The sequence below is a fragment of the Aethalodelphis obliquidens genome, unplaced genomic scaffold, assembly GCF_003676395.1.
Source record: "Aethalodelphis obliquidens isolate GAN/ISIS:26980383/991018 unplaced genomic scaffold, ASM367639v1 scaffold22, whole genome shotgun sequence".
Lineage (NCBI taxonomy): Eukaryota > Metazoa > Chordata > Mammalia > Artiodactyla > Delphinidae > Aethalodelphis > Aethalodelphis obliquidens.
The window spans coordinates 13,388,636-13,410,334 of NW_020837966.1; the positions used below are offsets into that span (position 1 = coordinate 13,388,636).

At 42.6% G+C, this 21,699-nt stretch overlaps 1 protein-coding gene across 15 annotated transcripts in view; it reads right to left on the bottom strand.

The window, feature by feature from the left end:
* Positions 1-21,699, bottom strand: part of MAGI1 (membrane associated guanylate kinase, WW and PDZ domain containing 1) — a 623,112-nt gene that overhangs the window by 24,437 nt on the left and 576,976 nt on the right. For 13 of the 15 annotated variants that reach the window (XM_027121335.1, XM_027121326.1, XM_027121331.1 and 10 more), the window contains 3 exons: positions 11,222-11,438; positions 4,343-4,434; positions 2,222-2,414 (listed from right to left, as the gene is read on the bottom strand). In XM_027121335.1, the coding sequence (XP_026977136.1) occupies positions 2,222-2,414; positions 4,343-4,434; positions 11,222-11,438 (502 nt within the window). Of the gene's footprint in view, positions 1-2,221; positions 2,415-4,342; positions 4,435-7,264; positions 7,349-11,221; positions 11,439-21,699 lie in introns of all 15 variants that reach the window. The other 2 variants (XM_027121332.1, XM_027121333.1) reach the window with 1 other exon arrangement.

A 21,699-nucleotide genomic window follows, 5' to 3' on the forward strand; every position in this document is an offset into this window, starting at 1 on the left:
ACCATTAAGATTTCCCTACTGTGGGATTCCTGACAACACCTGTCAGAGGTATACTTAGCGTCTCTTCCTCGCTTCCAGATGTCAATGATCTACTCCGATCACGCAATTGGATACATTAGCCTCCCTCAGAATTCGTTTGATCAAATTTCAGTTTTATTGCTTTCTCAAGTGACAGGGTAAAGCTCTCCTAAACAGCCACCGTAGTAGGTGGGACCGACTTAGCTTTCATGTCAACAGCAAAATGTGTGTTCAGGGTTTGGATAGGACTACTAAATTTATTCCCCAAAGCATCCCCTTTCACAGATTTCATTTGTAGTGTAGTAAAATATACAGAACATAAAACTTATTATTTTGACCATTTTAGGTGTACAGTTCAGTGGCATTAAGCACAGAAACACTGTTATGCAGCCATCCCCACCATCCATCTCCAGAACCCTTTCATTTTCCAGAACTGAAATTCTGTACCCATTAAACACTAACTAATCACTCTCCCCTCCCCAGTCCCTGGTACAGCCAGCATTCTACATTCTGTCTCTATGACTCGACTACTCGAGGTACCTCATGGAAGTGGAAGCATATAATATCTGTCCTTTTGTGACTGGCTTATTTCCCTTAGCCTTATGTCTTTTCAAAGACTGAACATGCCTTTAACCCAGAGCTTAAAAACCCCAATATTTAAGATCTAAAAAATACATCTGAAACAAACAAAAATCACATTGCTCTACTATTTTTATTTGGACCAGTGAAGTCAGAAAGTTTTCATCTCATCTCAAAAGCCATTTCTGATTGCTGCTACTGGTTGCGTGGGATACTACGTTAAGATCCTGAGGCCATAAATGAGCTCTAGGGACGTAAGTGATTAACACTCTTTTCATGGCTGCAACAGGTAGGGCTCTCACACTGGAATCTGATATCTTAATTCTTTTGTAATTAATTATATACCACTTAAATGAGCTCTATAATTTTTTTTGGGGGGGGGGCATGCCAGGAGGCATATGGGATCTTAGTTCCCCAACCAGGGATCGAACCCATGTCGCCTGCAATGGAAGCGAGGAGTCTCAACCAGTGGACTGCCAGGGAAGTCCCCATGAGTTATTTATTTATTTTTTTTTAAAACAAGATGCCAGTTGATTTTATCTGATAAACAGGTGTTTCACTAGTATTACAGCTATGGAGAATTCCTAATATTTCACGTCATCCTGCTTCAATAATTCAACTGATACCACATGGAATCTGCCTCTTCTGCATTCTGGGTTCTGTCTTGAATACCTGGAGGCAGGGGCTGCAGGCAAACATGGTGAATGAATGGGAAGGGCAGACATTTACCCAATACTGCCTCAAAATGGCAGATTCTGATACGGAAGTGAACCACGATGCCCAAGGATGGCAAGAAGGGAAGGCTAAACTCAGCAGACAGTTGGAGGAAGGAGGGAATTTCTGAGGGTTTTACAGATAAGGTTATCTTTGAGTTGGGCCTGGAAGGATGTATACGAATTTGAGTTGCAGGAGGAAGGACTGAAACATGACCTAGAACTGGCCAGCGCTACAACTTGCTTATAGTGAAAAACGTAAAAATTAAAATAGTTTAATACATATGACTGTCAACACAGAGCAGCTTTTTTATGAGCTTATTTGGCAGTGCAAACCTAATTTTTGCTCTCTTAATTTGAAGCTACAATTCTCCTAACCTCTTTTGCTGAGAATTCCCATCAAGTGAAGAGAATGACTAAGTTCTGTTTAGCAAGGGGATGGAGGGAGGTGACATATATATTCAACTAGGTTTCTTCTAAAAGCCTTTGCTGAACATGTACGGATGGCACATTAAAGTCTTTATTTATTTATTTTTTTTTGCGGTACGTGGGCCTCTCACTGTTGTGGCCTCTCCCGTTGCGGAGCACAGGCTCCGGACGCGCAGGCTCAGGGGCCATGGCTCACGGGCCCAGCCGCTCCGCGGCATGTGGGATCCTCCCGGACCGGGGCACGAACCCGTGTCCCCTGCATCGGCAGGTGGACTCTCAACCACTGTGCCACCAGGGAAGCCCCATTAAAGTGCTTTTAAGTGACAGTAGTTTTGAAGGGTTCCATCTGGAAATTCTGAGCTTAATCACATTCATAAACATTTGCTAAAATACATGCTTGAGGAGACGGACACAAGAAAGGGGCCTCTTCTGTGCATAAAGTGACAAGGCACTGTCTAAAGGGATGAATGAAAAAAACATACCTGCAAACACCACTTTACGCCGCACTGTGAGATTGACGTGACCTTGCTTGGCGGCTTGTTGCATAAGCTGGACCACAAGCTGGTGTGATTTGCCAATGACTGGTGTCCCATCCACACAGATTAATTCATCCCCAGACCTCAGGCGGCCGTCTGTATCAGCAGCACCCAGTGGTACGATGTGACCGATATAAATCTGTTGAGTAATTGGACGATGGATGAAACACTGACCTTTTGGTTTACTATTACAGGCACACCTCGGGGATATGGCAGGTTCGGTTCCAGACCACCGCAATAAAGCTAATGTCACCACAAAACAAGTGACATGAATTTGTTGGTTTCCCAGTGCACATAAAATTATGTTTACACTATACTGTAGTCTTAAGTATGCAATAGCATTATGTCTAAAAAAAAAGTACATACCTTAATTTAAAAAATACTTTATTGTTAAAAATGCTAACCATCATCTGACAATGTAGGGCTGCCATCAAACTTCAATTTGTAAAAAAATGTACTATCTGTAAAGCACAATAAAATGAGGTTTGCCTGTAAAATGATGGCCTTCACAACCTCTGAGAACAATTCAGTTCATTCATTCATGTCTGCATCCATGCCACAAACCCTTACTGAGTGCCCACTGGGTACCAGGTGCTGTGCTAGGTGATACAATAATTCTTAAATGGAAAAAATAACTTTTTCTTGTTTAGTACCCTGACATTTATCTGTGGTTTGCTGACTCGTTGTTTTTTCCCCTTTGCAAAAATAAATCATTTTACTCCCTTCATTGGCAAAACTTTTCCCCCTTTTCTATCCACTTAAGAGGCCTCTGTTCAGAAAACTCTACTAATTATAATAGTCATACAACTTTGCTTTAAAGGTCAGCATGTGCCTAGCAAAAGGGAATGCATGATAAGTGGTGTTAAATGAAGGGATGAATCAAGCCAAGTCTGGTTGGGCATCCCTGTTTTCATAGTCTATAGCACCTGCATGCAGAGCAGGTCTTTATATTTCGTGTCTTGCTGTTGTTATACTAACCATTCACTAAACTTTAGCTAAAATATTTGTGCCTTGCTTGCCTTCTCTCTAGATAATGATGCTACAGCGATCTTTACATGGCATTTATCATTTACAAAGAACTTTGACAGAAGAGTGCTTAAGAACATGGACTCTGGAATCACACCCTTTCCAGTCCCTCCATTTACTAAGTCTGCGATGCCAGGCAGGTTCATTAACCTTTCGGTGTCTTTATTTCATGATTTGAAAAATGGGACAGATTCATAGATTTGATGGATACATGAGAAGAATGGGTGTTAGAAGCCTTTAGCATAGCACCTGGCACATAGTAAACACTCAAGAAACAACAGCTATTTTTACTGTGATGAGGAAATGAACAATACTTATCTTTAGTTCTCTTTTCCCCTTTCAAAAGAATCCTGTGACGTTCTCCTCAATTTATTCTAAAGATGAGGCCTGGAGAGGTTAAATGTCTCCTGATCCTTGTTCAGGGTTCTTTCCCTAATTTTGTAAAGAGCGTGGTCCTACTTTCTCTAACCTTTCATAATGCCTTGTCAAGCGCTCTCTGTCCCAGCTACTCAATATACAAAGCCAACTACCTGCTGGCAGATTTAACAGAATTGGCCAGAAGGGTCAAGCCACTGTATTCCCAGTTGATGTCTATTCCTATTTTGCTTTTCGGTTCCCTTTTCTCTGAGGGGGAGCTCCAGACGCTGCAGCTGCCGCTTTCCACAAACACAAACACACACTTTTTAGAAAGGATCTAGTCCCTTCTTTATCAAGACAGAAAGAGTTCACAAAATCCAAAGAATAACCCCTAGTGCTTAAGATGAAACAGTCAGGGAATATATATATATATATATATAATTATATTTATAGTTATATACAACTGAATCACTTTGCTGTACAACAGAAATTAGTACAACATTGTAAATCAGCTATACTCCAATAAAATTTAAAAAAAAGACGAAACACGGGTGCATCTGGTGGGACTCAGATCTTGGTGATTTGTCACTGCTGCCAATTTGCTTTGAAGTCTTAGAAAACTGCACGGGGTGGTGCGGGGTAGGGTGGGATGGGGGGCAAGGGGCAGGGAGACAAAAGACTCACAGGTTCCCCTGGTTCATTGCCACCCAGAATCCTAAATCCAAATCCAGTCTCTTTTCTCCAGAGGAAGATGTCCTGTTCTTGATAATCTGGAACTGCAGAGAGGGATGAGGAAGAGAGAGATTATTTCTCGGATAAAAGGAATCAGAGCCCTAAGGCGAACACAGTTAACAGGACCGATACTGATGGTGTTTGAGCAGACGACAGCGTTCCAATACACACAAGTAAACAAAATAATCTGGACGGGTGCAATAACAGAGGACACTGGGTGAAAGTTAATGGTAGGAATAGTCATTGAGCCTTAAGATTTTTTTCAAAGGACTAATCACTGTTTGATAATTCCTAATCAAGCCATTATCCCTGATGAAGGCTGCAGTCAGCACTCACCACTCTCCTGGGTATTGTTGCAAGAGGAATTAAATAAATTAAACTCATCAGGCTCTGCATCACAAAGTGGGTGCCCATGTCTGAGGAAGGAGCTCATGCTGTCAGAGTGACCTCTGAAGTAGAGGTTGGCTCCGAGGATTTAGAAGACCTGTTAAGTGCCTGATGTTATCAACTAGAAGATGCAAGAAAACAGCTTGAGGTAAAAAGTGTTCTCAATTAAAAAAAAGAAAATCACTTCTTTTTTTCCTTAAAGTAATCAAGACTAGCAATGCCAAGAATATGATCTGTTAGATCATTTTTGCCAAAAGAGTTACTCTCAAACATCCTAATATTTCCAAATTTATAAAATTTACTATGATTTCACTGCTATTATGAAAAAGTAGTCAGCCTTCTATATCCTTAAGATCACTGGTGAGAACAAAATTGTCCTATATCTGTGAACCATATTTCATCACTAAAATAAGTGCTTTATTCCAGTATTTGCCTATAATATTTCACCACTATAAGTATTCATTTATTATCTAACAGCTTGATATTTTACTTTTAAAATTCAGTAATAGTCCAGGGCTTTCAAATGGAAATCTCATTTTTTTTAAAAGTATTTTCCTTAAGAACATGCTTACTGTACATGAGATTGTCCTATATAACACTCTGTTACTTAACTAAAGTAATAAAAAAAGGGGTACTTCTATTTAATTCTTACTTAATATTTTAGTGTTTAAGTAAGTGTTTAAGTTTTACAGTCTGTAAAATGACAAATCTTTTATTTAAAGAAAAAAAATATAATTTAGTGGCCATGAATCCTAAAGGAGATTTTCAAATACTGTTCTGCAGAATTTCTGGTTTCTTTAATTCCTTGGCTTTGGGGCTGAAGGAGTTGTGTATGTACTGAGAACTTAATTCCCATCTTCTCTGATTTTGGACAGTGGAATAGGGAAGAAGAAGGTGGTTGTTTAGACTTCAAGCTAGCGAGAGATGTCCCTTTTTCGGGACTCACCCACGAGCTTAAAATGTATGCCGAGAGAGAAGAAACTAAATGAACACGTAAGCACCAGTCAGAGAATCGAATATTCGTGCTTGAGCTATCTTAATGCCATGCTTTCAAGGGAGCTTCTTATCCAATGCTTTTTTATTATAATTGCTGAGGCTAAGCTGTAAGATGCCATGGTACATGGAGTTAGGCTACAGCACGGGACACAATTCGAGAATGGTATTTTCTTCAGCATGCTAAGGTAACAATATTTTCTTTCTGTTTGAGTAGCTGGCTATTGTTTCAAGAGCCTCATTGAAACAACAAATTAAATCAGGGTGAGTCTCCGTCGTCTTTGGTTCACTCAAGCTGGAGGATTATTACCAAAACAGACCACGGGTGCTTTCCAGCCAGCACTAGGTTCTTGGCAGAGTGCTTGAAATCTGATGAGCCCTTCTGTGAACAAGGGAAAGACCTCTGCAGAGACCTCCAGCTCAGACCAATTTTTTCTGCAGCATCATTTAACACAGGAACACCTGCCCATCCTACAGTGTCACCAAATGTAGCAAGTTTCTGCCTTTTATTGCTCAGTTAGGAGTAAGCCACCATGGGATGGGCAATTATGGCCAACAGACTTAGGCTTATCATACAGTTCAGTCCATTGGAAAAAAAATTGTTCCTCTGAGAATTAACAAACAGACGGCAAATTTATTTAAAAAGCCTCCTATTGAAAACGAAGATGCCCAATGACAGACACCAAGGATGTAGAAGATGCCAATGATGAGCCTTTCAGGAAAACACACACAAACACAGATGTGTTACAAAGAAAGTCTTTTGGTCCTTGAACTTGGGCATCTCGACAATTATATTCTTCTACGAACCAAATGCCATGTTCTAAATATATAACTTTGGTGATCAATCAGTACCGAAACATATTAGAGAATTATAGAATGATGTTTCTCTTCTTTGTCCTCTGCTGTCCCTTCTTAGCAAGGGCACTAAAGTTTCTAAACTATTCCCCCCAAACATTTTTTGTTCTCTTCTTTATTTCAGGCAGATTTTATTAGAATTAAGTTTTCAGGAGGCAGCAGGGTAGAACCATCTTTCTGATATTACTATCACCCCCCCCCCCCTTTTTGAGACTAAATCAAGAAGAGCTAAGAAAATCTCATCCAGCTCTCTTCACTTCTCAGCCCCGGCACAGGGGACAATCAGAGCAGCTCATTTCCTTTGGTAATTCCACCAGTGACCCAATAAAGCAGTCAAAAGACTTCCTTTGATAATTAGAAAAAATGGAATCACCATGTTTGCAGAGATCTCCCCTGGCGTCTCTATTACTACAGACACACAACACATTTGCAGACTTGGCTAAAAAATGCCCATCACTTTTAATTTCATCTTGTCTTTGCTCTAGCCTTGGTCAATAAAAACACCCCAAACACTTCTGTTCATGGCATCCCTCTTTCTTCCCTCCTTTTTCTGAGTTTCTTTCTAGCCCCCTAGACCAATGGGAACATCAAACAGGATGAGTAATAATGGAGAAATGAAAGTTTTCAGCAGATCCTTACTCTGACATTCTCCAAAATTCGTGGAATTGATTTCTTTGTCTCTTTCACCCTTGCTCAATCCCGATGCAGGCGAAGGTGACATAGCTGGAATAGTAATGTCACAATTTTGCAAAGCTGAATGTACGTGTTTTCTCTTAGTTCATTTTAATTTAGTTTTGATTGATAAGGAAGGTGCAGTTAAGCTCTCACAATAAAGGTCAAGGCTGCTGTGGATTTTAAAAGACTATGGTTTGATTCTTTTTTTTTCCCACCGTACTTCTCTTGTCAAAAAGCTAGAATTTACAACTGTACCACCGAGAATTTCACAGAACTACCTTTACCATCTTAGACTCTTCCTATTTAATTATACCGTGAAGTACCCATTCTCTTATGACCTTGTTTGAATCATGTCATGAACTTGAGATTTGCCTAACCCCTTATTTCCTTTCGAAAAAATTCAAGCATACTTTTGTCACAGCCACATTACTGTGTTTATTTAAAATAGTATCAAGTTCCTGGTGGGATTAATTCTTGGGCTAAAACCTGTTCAGATGAATTCTAGGGCAGTTCAACCAAAATAGTCTTTTGTTTAGTGACACAAATCATCAGATCTGGCCAAGAGCTGAACAAATACACAAATAAGAACTGTCATAATAGCTCTTAAAATCTAGACGTACACCCAAGCTCCTTAAACTATGATAAAGGAGCTGTACACCAATTCCAGACCATTAAGCATGTCTCTCTCGAGGGACACGTGTACGCTGGTTAAAATGACAGCTTTGTCATTTTTCTTTCCCAACTCTTTTGTGAACAGGCAAAGTTTGAACTGCAAGCTTTAGATTTTGTTTCACAGTAAACACTAGTGGGTACTAGCTGCTCTTCCTGAACACTTATAAATAAGATTGTATCGATGCCATTTTTAAAAGATGTACACAACTGCCATGTTATCTAGAGAAAATACAAACAGGCAACATGGCTTTTAAAGGACTTCCAAGCATGCTTTTTCTTTCTTTTTTTTTTTTTTTAATAAATCTCGGGTTTTTTCGAATTTTACTTTATTATTTTTTTAATACAGCAGGTTCTTATTAGTTATCTATTTTATACATATTAGTGTATATATGTCAATCCCAATCTCCCAGTTCAACCCACCACCACCACCCATGCATGTTCTTAATTGAACACTTAAGCTCTTCAGAGGGATTTATTAACACATCTGTAATTCAGATTGATTCAACTGGACACTGCTGTTTTGACAGATGGCCACATCAAGAATGCTATATTTTGCACAGTATTCAGACCATGTGAAGGAACTGGATCAGAGACTTTGTTAAGAATCTTCACATTGTCCTTTACAATAAAATGAAATATGAGGAAAATATATTTTCCCAAAAAAGGAAATTAAGGGTACAATTAAGATGTTACTGCCGACTTTAATTTTCTTGGTTTTTTTCCTGGAGTACTTTGCTCATTTTAATATGTCTTGGGGAGAGGGGCAGGGAATCACATCTAATGAGGCTACATGCTTTACTTTTTCATTTTTTTCCAAAAGACAAGATAAAAAAACAGCCTAAGGGAATGGCAGAAACTGCTCTGGGATAAAGCCAAATACTGATTAAAAGACAAGATTAAAAAAAAAAGACAAGATTGACGTAGGTTCATTCATAGGTACTGTGAAAAAAAGAAAATCTGTGACAGATACTGAATAATTATCATGGAGGGAAAAGTCTCATCATTATCCTGATTTAGTGGTGAGGAAGAAATCTATGTGAATTTTAACATCGGTCAGGTTGCTACAATCACTCAATTATGGAGCGTCTAATCAGCAAAAAAACCTGATTCTCATTTGTGCTGCTAGATCCTGTTCCTTAGATGTTCAAGAAAGTTAAGGCCTAAACTGGCACCATTACAAATATCTCAGTCTGCCTCTCATTCAATGCTTAGAGCAGCTGGCTGTGGCAGAATTACATATTTTTCTTATTTTTTTTCTGGTGAAAACTTTTTAAAAAAATGGATTAAATACCAAATTCTGAAGAAATACTGCTTCCATCAAGGTAAAAATGCCATCTGAGCTACAGCCTCCTATTCTTTGGGTGCATTAGAATTGTCTGTCAGTCCATGAGGCCCACACCAGCACTTCAGAACCTGATTTACTTTATTGCAAAAAGATTCATACATGGGAAACTCAGTCATAAATGTGTACTCTACTGAGAAAAGCAGGGGCATAGTCAACAAAGCAGTTATCTCCACATCAACTGAAGTTGGGTCACTGATTGGAGGACCTGCATGATTAAAGAGAAATGTGAAGGGAATGTGAAAATATTCCTCTTTGGAAAACATTTCTTCCATGAAATCATTCCAATTAGTGAGAAGACACAGTGAGAACAGACACCAGGTTCATGCTTAGCGACTACTGCTTACAAGGGATGTTCCAAATGGAACTTCATTTCCTCTGGCCCGGAGTGAGGTGTACTCAGGGGTCTTTCTAGTCCAGGGACTAAATAAACCCCTTCTCAAGTTATCAGGCTTTTGCCAGCACAGTGAAGCCTTAGTCAAACAGCCTACTTAATTCCACGCACTATGGTAGTAAGAAGGCAATGATATCTCTTCCTTGAAGAGGAAAAGCAAAGAGGGAGCCTCGGTGACTTCTAAAACTTGATCATCACCAAGACTCCAGTCATGCCTCGTGCCTCCTAAGTGCTGACTTGCACCCAGAAGTGTGGGCCACTTTCCTTCTCAGGCAGGGATGCTGTTCTCACTCCCCTGTTTGGTTTGGGTCACAGAGGAGTGGCTCCAGCCAGCAAGTAAAATGCTTCACAGCCAAGTCCAAGGGGGTGGGTGGGTGGCTGCAGTGTCCCCCCCACTCCCCCACCCCACCCCCCATGCCTTGGCCCTCCACAGGGCTTTGCTAAGAGAACCACAGGTGTGGCTCCAAATGAAACCTGTGCTGAGGGGGCTGGGGACCAAGAGGAAAGGCAGAATGCTTGTCTTCTCTCTTCCAGTTTGAATCTGACCCTTCAGCAAACCCGGCCTCCTCCCTCATTAATCATTCTCTCCTATCCTATGACAAAAAGGGAAAATGAAGTGCATGTTCTTCATAGATGCTTCATCCCAACCAATCATACTCAGAAGAAAAGGTCAGTGAGAGCAACCGCCAAAACAAACAAAAACGGCCCATTTGTATCCCCTAAGATGAAAGCATTTTAGGAACTCTGATTGGTAACAGGAAGATAAGTGAATACTGTTTACAGTGAATAGTTTTTGGAAATCATTTCATAATAAAAAGTAAAACATTAAATGTGAAGGGATTACCCGGTCTATAACAGCCCAAAAGGTACTATGTATGACATCACTAGGTCATATTTTTCAAAAAGGTGAAGCTAAAGGAACATACTTAACCACAGTATAAATGATTAAAACACAAACCACTCACTACTCTTTTTTTTTCTTTTTAAGGGGAATGTTTAGAAAGACTGATAACGTTTAAAAAAAAATTACCAGTATTCTTAAAAACCGAGACCACTAAGAAAGCATTTAATTTCTTCTCATCACTCCTGCAATCCAAACCAATCGTATTTATGTTCTATTGTATATCAGAGCTGTTTCACGAGACAGGAGCTCAGAGGAGGCCACCATCTCCATGTAGGGAAGAATTAACGGGGCAGCAGCACTTATCGGCCACTTATTTTTGTTTTTTTTTTTGGCCACTTCTTTTAATGGAGAGGAAAAATAAATCCATTTTACCCAGGCCCTTCATCTGAGGACCATCCACGACTACCCCACCTGCCCAAACAGAAGACGTAACGGGGCCTCAGTGAATATCCAGCAGATTCTATCACTGCTCTGAGATGCTGTCACCTCTCACCTGGATTCACCTCTCTCCTGTTCACACACTGACAACCTATTCTCAATAAGCCTCAAGAAGAGAGCTGGAGCCCTGCGGCGGAGTCCAGGGAAGACAGGAGCCAGGGTGCTACTCACGTCGGTTTTCATACATGCTCCTGGACTGGGCCCAGATTTTAAAAGGATCTGGTTTTTTCTGCCCAGAGCTGTCAGTCTGGTCTGGAGCCGGGGCCTCGGCGGGTGGGAACTCGGGTAGCACCTGTGTGCCGTGGCCGGGAGAGGCTGTGTGCAGGCTTCGGTGGCTGGCAGCGCTGTGCTGGGAGCTATTCTGGCTGTCTTTTCTTTCCAGTGGTTGCTGAAAGGAAGCGAGTGAGAGGGGCAAGAAGAGATTATTATTGGTTCCCGGAGTGGGTGTTTTCATCAGCTGGTTTTTGTTCAGCACTTCTGCGCACACATACATAAATTTATCAGCAACATTTTGGCTTCCACCTTCGGCTCATGCTGAATGCAGGTAAATCCGCTGGGGACTGGCAGACAGATAGAGGGGTGGACCAGCCAGAAGGACATCATGGTAAACCATACCGCTTTCAGGGTTGGAGCAGAAAACAAATCCAATTTTCATCACAGGTTCTCAGCTAAGTCACTGGGCTCATTTATTACGAAATGTACTCGTTTTAACATCTTCATTTTTAAACCAAACATGTGACACAGAATACCATGCGTGGTTTAAGTGGAAAGCTAGAATATCCAGAAGAAATAGGATCAGGGCTAAAAATGCTCCTTGGGACTCCACATTTTCCCTTTTTCAGTAGTAAAATACCCAACTTCTTGCTAAGGATTTACCATCAGTCCTGCTAGCCTGTAAGAAACATAGATCAGATCTTTAAAAAATCATGCCTAGCATTATGTGTGCACTTGTACTTACAAGTATATAAAAAACCATTGTCTGAAGAGCTTTCATAATTCTTAGTGAATCAGTTTTGCAGACATCGCATTACACCTCTTGATCTCCTGATACTACTGTTGGTTGAAAACCAAGATCCAACTTTATATATGGGTTGACCTTGGGGGGTCAGCCTTCTTAGATTTGCAACTTGTCCAAACTCCGAGTAGTAGTCAAAGGCAAAGAATTTCATTTCAATTTCAGTAGAATAAGTAGGAGGTTCCTGCTCCTTAAATTCTGCTCAGCTAAAGACCCTTCCCATTTTAGGAGATGCTCTTTGTTGGAAGGGCCATTGAATCAACAGCAAAATCTAGTCAGAGGAAAAATACTGCATGGGAAATAAAATAATTTCAGCTCTTATTTTCTCCAATGAAAGATGTGGTAAGCCCAGGTGTTTAGTTCCCCCCATTCAAAAGAAAAATCCTGAAGTCCTGTCTCTCACACAACAGACACCATGTCACTACACTTAACTGCTTCAGAGCATTGTAAAGGGGCATCTCCGGCCTGTCTTATAGATCCTGTATAGCTTATGATTTTTGAGTAGTATATAAGATCTCTGACATAGACATTCTAGTTCCCTAAAGGTCTTTATAGTGTCAAAATCTTGCCCTCAGTCTTGCAATCAGTCCTATCATACCATTCTTCCTTATTCTCTCCCCCAGGTAGCCTCCATCTTCCATTCACATCTCCGTGGAAATTTCCAAGGTCCCATTCATTTACTTCTCAGGTCCCTCTACTCCTTCCCTTCCAGTCCTTGCTTTGAAGTAAGCATTGAAGTAAGGCCAAGGAGGACAAAAACTTCATTTTCCCTTGACTGTTCAGATCACAGATCTGAAGATAGGTTTTAGCAAGGATTCAAAGTCGAAAATTGGGCATGTATTTCATGAAGGTAAGATAGACTCTTTAAAATTATACTTGATGTGCCTGCGGGAGAGATGTGAGGACCATATTCTAAACTAGCAAAGAGGTCTTGAGAACCAGCTATATGAGGGGCTTAATTCACTCAGACTCAAGGGGACAACATACTCTGGGTGAAGAGGTCAGGAAAACACACTGATGTTTGGACAGGGACAACCATCTCCATTACCCCACATCACAGCGTTCCCTTTTGAGGATCAAGGGCTCCGCTCAGCCTTGGATGGATCCGCATTCCGAAGACTTGGGACAGAACCTGGTTCTGCCAACTTCCAACAGGGTCCTCTCCAAAGTGAATTCGGCTCTCAGGGCCAGCTATCCCCTTTCTATTCCCTAAGAAGGTCAAAACCTGCCTTCTTGCTTCCCCTGGAGACATGCTGAAGATTTTCAGAGTCAGAAAGACATTAACGAAGGATACAATCCCCATTCCCTTTTGCACGAGCGTGGGAATTTGTCTTCCTCTTCACCGTGGTCTTTGTAAGGGTCTCCATTATAAACAAGCATGTGTAGTGTACACACCTCAGCATAAATAGAAAAAAAGATGGGCTCTGGGTGGGTTTTCTCCCTCTTATACTTTCCTGTACTGCCTACTTCTTATTTCTATAATGTACAGAGAATGTTTTTTATAATCAAGACCAAATGTAAAGCTGTTTTCATTTAGAAATGAACCTTGGTAAGGAGAATTAATGGGACTGTTACTTTCTATTTTTTACATTTTGGCAGTGTTTTGTGTCCGCTCTCCTCTTGGAAGGGCAGGAAGAAGATATTTTAAAAGTGAAAGCAAATAATTCAATAGATGAAGGGCCTCTGGATTAACCATGAGAGTTTCATCCCTCTCTTCAAATGACCACCCTCGCCTGGTTTTTCAGATGAGTAGCAAATGCTAGATGTGGGGTCAGTCCATTGACACTAAGTTCATTTCATGGTTAGAGTCAGTCTCTGACCGTGGAAGCTCCAGTCTCCTTCGTGTAGAGGTTCCTCTTCACAAAGCCTCACCAGGATCCTGTGAGCCGCACTGCGGGATTACCTGAGGGCAACCGCACAATCTTCTTCTTCTTCCTTTCCTGGGGATACTCGGTAACCTCTTGAAATGTAACCTCTTCCAATCACTGCCTCTTCCTGAACAGGAGAGAAACACCTTACCGGCAACCCTGTCCCACTGAGAGAGTCTGGACCTTTCTCCAGCAGCGAATGCACAGGTGCTTCTACAGACACGCCCACAAATGCATGCACACAGACTCTGTACATCACCTCAGGGGTTTCCAAGACCCTTCGATGGCTGTCCCAGTGTAACAAATCTGACACCGAGGACCTGGAAATCTCAAGTTTAAATGAAGAGACAGCTTCGCCATAACCAGAGGGTGCAAATGAAGTTTACCAGAAACGGCTTGGGCCATTTAAGAACTTTTATCCCCTTTTCTCACCTTCCCCATAAAGGACGCATTTAGGTCCAATTTATCACAAAATGACGGATACAGTCTGGACAGAGTCTACAAAACTGCCTCTCCATCAAACTGCACCTCTGCATCCCCTCTGAATGCCATCTAAACTTTGCTCCTAAATCTGGAAAACAGAAGTACAGCAGCATCCTGAGAACATGCTCTGAACACTAGGCCAGCGCTAACCCATCGCTAAACGCATGTTCTAACCCACCCTCACGGGCCAAACACATGAGCATCCGGAAACTTTCTGGATTTTTCCCTGATAAGATTTAACCTCGCTTTAAGTTTCCTCTCAAGTTCAATTATGAAAATGACTTAATTTGAAAATGCATTCTGTATTTAGTATCCTGGCACCTAAGCTTTTTGAAGCTATGTTCTGTGTGTGTAGAAAAGTTCAAAATATGCCTTTTTATTTTCTGAGAACACGTTAATTAGATATGACATTATCTTTTATTTGGTTAGGGTCCAGAACTGTCCAGGAGGAAAGCCATGTTTATATAGCTCTCAACTTAAAGTCACCTCATATGCCTTTGCAGCAGTCTGGATTCCCTCCCAGAACACTTGGGCCATGAGGACAAATTCACTGCTGAACACAGGATCCGACTTGCACCAAATGTGATTGTCTCTCACCTCATTTTTCTAGGTGAGAAACTGGCCCTCAAATAAGCATTAATAAAGATACACTTGCAAGTCTGTTAAAGTAATTCTATGCATGCTAAGAACATGGCTGGCGCAATCCATCAATGATAGCACATCCAGAATGGCCCCTCTTAAGTAACCTGCAATACATTTATTCCCTCATCCAATAAATACACACTGATCACCTGCTATGAGCCAGATTCTGAAAAATACAATGTGTAAGTAAGAAAGAGATAGTACCTGAGAATTTGTACCTATGTATCTAGGTGTGTGTATGTGTGGAGATGGAATATTAATCAAATAATAATGACAGACTGATGACAACACACTGCAGTGTCCTTAAGGTTAGTAATAGGGAGAAGCCTCTGGAAGAACATTCCATTAATGGAAACAGCATGTGCCAAGTCTGCAAAGCAAAAGTGAGCTTGGCCTGTTTGGAGAGCAGAGAGGTAGCTAGTGTGGCACAGCAGGGGGTGGCGTGGCTTGAGAGGAACTTGGAGACCAAATAATGCAAGGGCCTTGTGGGCTACTTTAAGGAGTTTGGGTTTCACTCTTAGTTCTGGGGAGGAGGAATCCATTAGTGAATTTAAAGCACGGATGTGCCAGGAGCCAACTTATTTCCAGAAAGTTTGGTCTGGCTACTGTCTAGAGAATAGGTTGATGTGGGTGGGAACAAAAGCAGAGAGCCAGTCAGGAAGCTACTGTGCAGACTAGATGAGGGACCCCGGGTGGCTTATACAAGGGGAAAAGCTATGACAAGGGGGAGGGACAAGTAAAGTCAAAAGATATTTTGGTGCCAGATTTGATAGGCATTGCTGAAAGGCTGCATGGGGGAGAGGAGGAGTAAGAAAAGGGGAAGGGGGGAGGGGGGAGGGGGAAGGGAAAGGGGAAGGGGAAGGGGGAAGGGGGAGGGGGAAAGGGGAAGGGAGAAGGAGGAAGGGGGAGGGGGAAGGGGGAAGGGGAAGGGGGAAGGGGGAAGGGTAAGGGGGAAGGGGGAAGGAGGAAAGGGGAAAGGGGAAGGGGAAGGGGGAAGGGGAAAGGGGAAGGGGGAAGGTGGAAGGGGAAGGGAGAAGGGGAAGGGGGAAAGGGGAAGGGGAAGGGGGAAGGGAGAAGGAGGAAAGAGGGAAGGGGAAGGGGAAAGGGGAGGGGGAAGGGGGAAGGGAAAGGGGAAAGGGGAAGGGGGAAGGGGGAAAGGGGAAAGGGGAAGGGGGAAGGGAAAGGGGAAGAGGGAAGGGGGAAGGGGGAAGGGAGAAGGAGGAAAGGGGGAAGGGGAAGGGGGAAGGGGAAGGGGGAAGGGGAAGGGGGAAGGGGGAAAGGGGCAAGGGGCAAGGGGCAAGGGAAAGGAGGAAGGGGGAAGGGGAAGGGGGAAGGGGGAAGGGGGAAGGGAAGGAGGAAGAGGGAGGGGGAAAGGGGAAGGGGGAAAGGGAAAGGAGGAAGGGGAAAGGGGAAAGGGGGGAAGGGGGAAGGGAAAGGGGAAAGGGGAAGGGGGAAAGGGGAAGGGGGAAGGGAAAGGGGAAGAGGGAAGGGAGAAGGAGGAAAGGGGAAAGGGGAAGGGGGAAGGGGGAAGGGGAAAGGGGAAGGGGGAAGGGGGAAGGAAAGGAGGAAGGGGAGGGGGAAGGGGAAGGCGGAAGGGGGAAGGAGGAAGGGGGAAGGGGGAAGGCAGAAAGGGGAAGGGGAAGGGGGAAGGGGAAGGGGAAGGGGGAAGGGGAAGGGGGAAGGGGGAAGGGGGAAGCGGGAGGGAGGAGGAGTTCTCAGAAACACAACTATCCACCTCCAGCTTGAATAACGCTTGGAAAGGAGGACCATATATCGAGTTGAATGTCTCCAACACTAGCTGTTGTCACTATGTGGATATTTTTGAAGCAAGATTTTTACTTCTGAGTATCAAATCAGGGCCAACTAGGAAAAAAGAAACGATTTCAATTTTGAAAACTCCACAGAAATCCTTGGCCACATCTGGCTGTGAACTTGTGTCATAAGACCATGTAAAACAAAACTGCAGCAACCTTCGTAAAACAAATGATTTCCTTATTACTGACAGGCCAGAGAAAGTGGGAAGATGCAATGGATTTTATAAATGGAAATGGGGAAAAAAGTCAGCTCATTAGTATTTCACAGAATGATTTCAAAACGGAGGTACTTATAAAGTGAGCTGAAAATATTTGCTCGGAAGAGCAAATGAATACAGACAGCACTTAGCTTAAATGATGAAAAGAATTCATGTGGCTTAAAAATGACAAATCAATCCATTTTTTAGGCAAAATTATTTACAGTTCATGTATCTGCCAAGACTGAAGGCCACTGCAGCGATTTACATGGACAACAGGAAAAACTACAAGTGCTGATGAGGTATCAGGCCAATGTCATTAAAGGTTGCACGAAAATCAGTCTCAAATGCAAGCCAAAGCAGAGGATGGTCCTTCTTTTTGTCTCTTTCTTTTATCATCTATGGGTCTAAGTCAAATGATTTCTTCCAAAAGGCAAGAAAGAGGAGTTAATGGAGAAGAAAAGGAAAGTTCTGATTGGATATGAAAATGAATTTCAGTTCATACTGAATGTTTTAATGGACTCTAATACAACAGAAAATTCTATTTTTTAAGGCTCCAAAGGGCTGAGGGTATGAGCTGCTGTGAGCAATGAGAGGCAAGGAGACTTACTTAAGTAACCCTAGGCCTTCTCCCATCTACTACTCTCACTGCTTCCTTGTAGCTTGGAGCTTTGGTGGGTTCTGCTATGCCCTGGATCTGGGACAAGTGGCATTGGGGTGCTAAAGCCACCAGGAGAGTTTGAGAAAGAGGCAGCATTCAGGATGATTCAGGCCGGGGTCACTTACTGTGCACATTGTCTAAGATCTCTCCCTCGTATTTCTTAATGACTAGCTGTCAGCTATGTCCTTAGCATCCCTTCCGCGGGAAAGGGACAGAGGACCATGGAACAGAAACCTGTCACTGTTGCTACCTTTCAGCTTGCTGCATTTGCTGAGGACACTTCCTTGCCCATCACTTGGTGTCCCCTATGTGAAAACTTTATGTGAGAGCTCTTTTTTTTTTTAAAGTGTTAATTTATTTGGCTGCATCGGGTCTTAGGCGTGGCATACAGGCTCTTCATTGCGGCACACGGGCTTCTCTCTAGTTGTAGCGTGCGGGTTCTTTCTTCTCTAGTTGTGGTGCACAGGCTCCAGAGTGCATAGGCTCTGTAGTTTGGAGCACACGGCTCTCTAGTTGAGGCGCACGAGCTCAGTAGATGTGGCTCGCGGGCCCAGCCGCCCCGCGGCATGTGGGATCTGAGTTCCCCAACCAGGGATCAAACCTGGGTCCCCCGCACTGGTAGGTGGGTTCTTTACCACTGGACCACCAGGGAAGTCCCTGTGAGAACTTTTTTAGGAACTCGGAAAACACTGTGTCCTTAGTGAACACGTTATGCTTTTTTTTTTTGATCTGAAAATAAAAGCTAAGTAAATAATGTGGTTACCTATGCTGCGTAGGCTGCTGGGGAACTTGGAAGAATTCCATAGCTCTATCACAGTATCTAATTCAATTTTTTTATAGCTTTTTATGTCTTTGGATGACTACTTCACTTAAGTTATTATCATTAAGAGCCGAATGAGTTTTATTATGTGAGTACTTGTTTTTTGTTATATTTCTGCTTTGTTACCTTTTGAAAGTATATGCTCATCATACTTTAGGCCTCATGAGGAGGGTCTGTACAGATCTGCCTATTTATCTTTCCCCAGTTGTATGAGGACATGAATGTTTTCTGTTTTAGTTCCTGTTGTATACTAGCGCTGGGTCTGGCATGCAGGAGATACCCAATAAATATCTGTTGATGGAACAAATGCATAAAAAATTTTAGTGATTTGTGACAATAAATCCTTTTTTTGAAAGGAGCAATCAATAAATCATTTATAAGCTCCAAGAAGAAGGGCACCATCTTATTTATTATGTCATTTCCAATGGCTCACACCAAACCTGACACTCAGTAGTTTTTCAACACCAACTTGCTGAATGGAAGGATGAATGGATGAGTGGATAAAAGAGAAATGCACGGATAGATGAATGGATATATGGTGGATGGGTAAATGGACAAATGGACAGAGGAAAGAAGGGAGCAAAGGAAGCAGTAGTTGGGAAATGAATTAGTGAAAAAACCTGGGTGAACACTGACCTAGAATTCAGGGTTTGGTGTGGTATTTAGAGTTTACAATGCTCACACGCAAAATCCTTGTGTGTGATCTCGACCAAGAGTCTCCGTTAAACCAGTTTCCAGTCAGGATGATTAAAGTGGACCACCGAGCCATCTTCCCAGTGAGGCCAAAACCTGACAGCAAATACGTCTTATTTTTGTCTCTGCCACTTGGCAGAAAAATCCCTGATGCTATGGATGTCCAGGTATTAAATTAGTTAAATTTTATTAAGACACTGCCGTTGTCCCCCTTGAGTATTTAAACCATAAATTTAACATGTACACTAAATCTAGCAGGTGAAATGGCTGCTTGAGAGTAAGTTACAGAGGCTATTCAGGAGGAGAAACGAGATCAAAAAGAGAAGTCCTGTTCTAATAAAAACCCAACTACTTAATTATTCAAAACCTTTATAGGAAAAAAAAAAGATATGAGGGCAAAGGAAGCTGTCAGTCACGTGAGCAAGCCAACAATTGCAGAAGTCTCTAAGAATAAAGAACAGACATGGTCCTGGGTTCAAACGGTATATCTCAGAGCTAATGGTAACTCTCAGCGTATCACAACCCAGGCACAATCGGTGTGCGTTTCATTCCGTAGCCCACCTGGCCCTGCCTGTCATCACAGGAATGACTTTCCGGAACCACGTCATCCAGCTTCCCCATGGATTCCCTCCGACCCTACCAGAACAATCCCATCATCAACTGTCTCTCTAGCAGGACCTCATCAAATTTCAAACTGGGAAAGGGAAACAGCTTTCAACCCACCTGTGCAGAACTCCCACTGATCACAGATGTTCGCAAGGGTCCACTGGCAACAGCAGACCTCGGCTGATATCCCCCTACTTTTGTACAGCAGCTGCCAGAGTGTGCCAGCAGTGCTGTGAAAGCCATCATCCCTGTCCTGGCAGAGAAACCAGCGAAGGACAAGCCCCAAGCTGGGGGATGGTTCTTTTCTAACCCAGCAACACACCAGTCTCTTAGCTTGTGGTAATTAAGAGCCAGCAGATTGTGGGCAACGCAATTAAGAGAGCTTTTTTTCCTAGGAATGCAGCCTGAGTAATTGGTTTGCTGCTTGTTCATGACATGACTTCCTCCAGAATAAACAGTCATGGGGAATTCTCTTAACTGACTTGGTGAATGCAAGCTCTGTACCTGTTTGATACCCTTTGAGTTCAATGGGGAATTCCAACACACTTTGGGGGAGAAGAGATGCAAATGACTCTACAAAAATCTTTTTGCACAGCAAGTTGAAATGGGATGCAAAATGAAACAGAACACCTTGCTACCCGATGTCATGCTGTGTGTGCCAAACTGTCCCCCCCCTCAGTATATGCTTCTGGTCAAGACTCCATGCCATGTGGAGGGTGTAAAATAAGTCCATGCCTCAGGTAGCATGCTTGGGGCTGCAGGAGAGAAAAGGATGACTGTTGCTAATTCAAGCTCATGTGACACATCTCTCAGATGTGCTTCTATTTTTCTGAAGGCTGAATAGGTTTCTGACTGTGATCCTGGGAGGGGGAGACACACACACACACAGACACACACAGACACACAGACAGACACACACACACAGGCTTTGGCATCTCTGTGGTTCCAATGTAGACACCTACCAGCACTTCTCAGCCTGGACATTAACACAAAATGACAAGGGAAGCAGCCCCGAAGTCACGTGTTCCCATCACCATGGCACCATGCCACGGCAATCAATTACTGCAGGTTTTTCTCTTTGGAGAACTTAGGAGTAGGGTTTACAAATGCAGGAAGCTCCCTCTCTCATCTCCTGAATAAACTTCTGCCTCTTGCTGCCAGGCTTCGAGACAGGTGGAAAGAATTCAGCTGCAGCACTGTAAGCTGCAAAGTTTTAAAGTTCTCCGTTCCCGGATGGCAGAGGTTGTCAATTCCTCCTCCCCCCAATACTCTAAGCCACAAGGAAGTACACCCCTCTTTATCTTACTGTTAATGATTTTGGATGCTTCTTTCACCACATCAATTTCACAGGCATCAGAGTTCCAGATTTTGAGGATTTAAGTAGCATTTTCATTTGTTGTCAGTGCTCAGGGAGCAAAGGCTCACCACCACCAAGCGAAACGCTAGAGCCTCAAAGCTATTAGCGAACATGTCGACTAGGTAATGCATCTTCAGGGAAACCAGATTAGAAAGGACAGCATAACATTGATTTTTTTTTTTTAAAGACTCCTATACCTGCAGCACAATACCACTAAAGCTGGCAAAACAACAAAGGATATTTCCACAACAAGGAAATGTCTTATTCTCAGGGCTGGGGCATTTTCCATGTGAGCATGGGCATATATACAGGACTGAGCAATTCTACCATAAACCTACAGGCTTTAAAATCCTTAAATAATTCATCACCCAGTGCAAAAGAAAGCTGAGGGAGGGAATCTACCCATGCGAATGGCTTGAAACACCAGCTGAGAGGAATGCTACTCAGGAAGCAGGTAGAGTTTTTTGGTTTTTCCTTCCCTCAAAAGAAACAG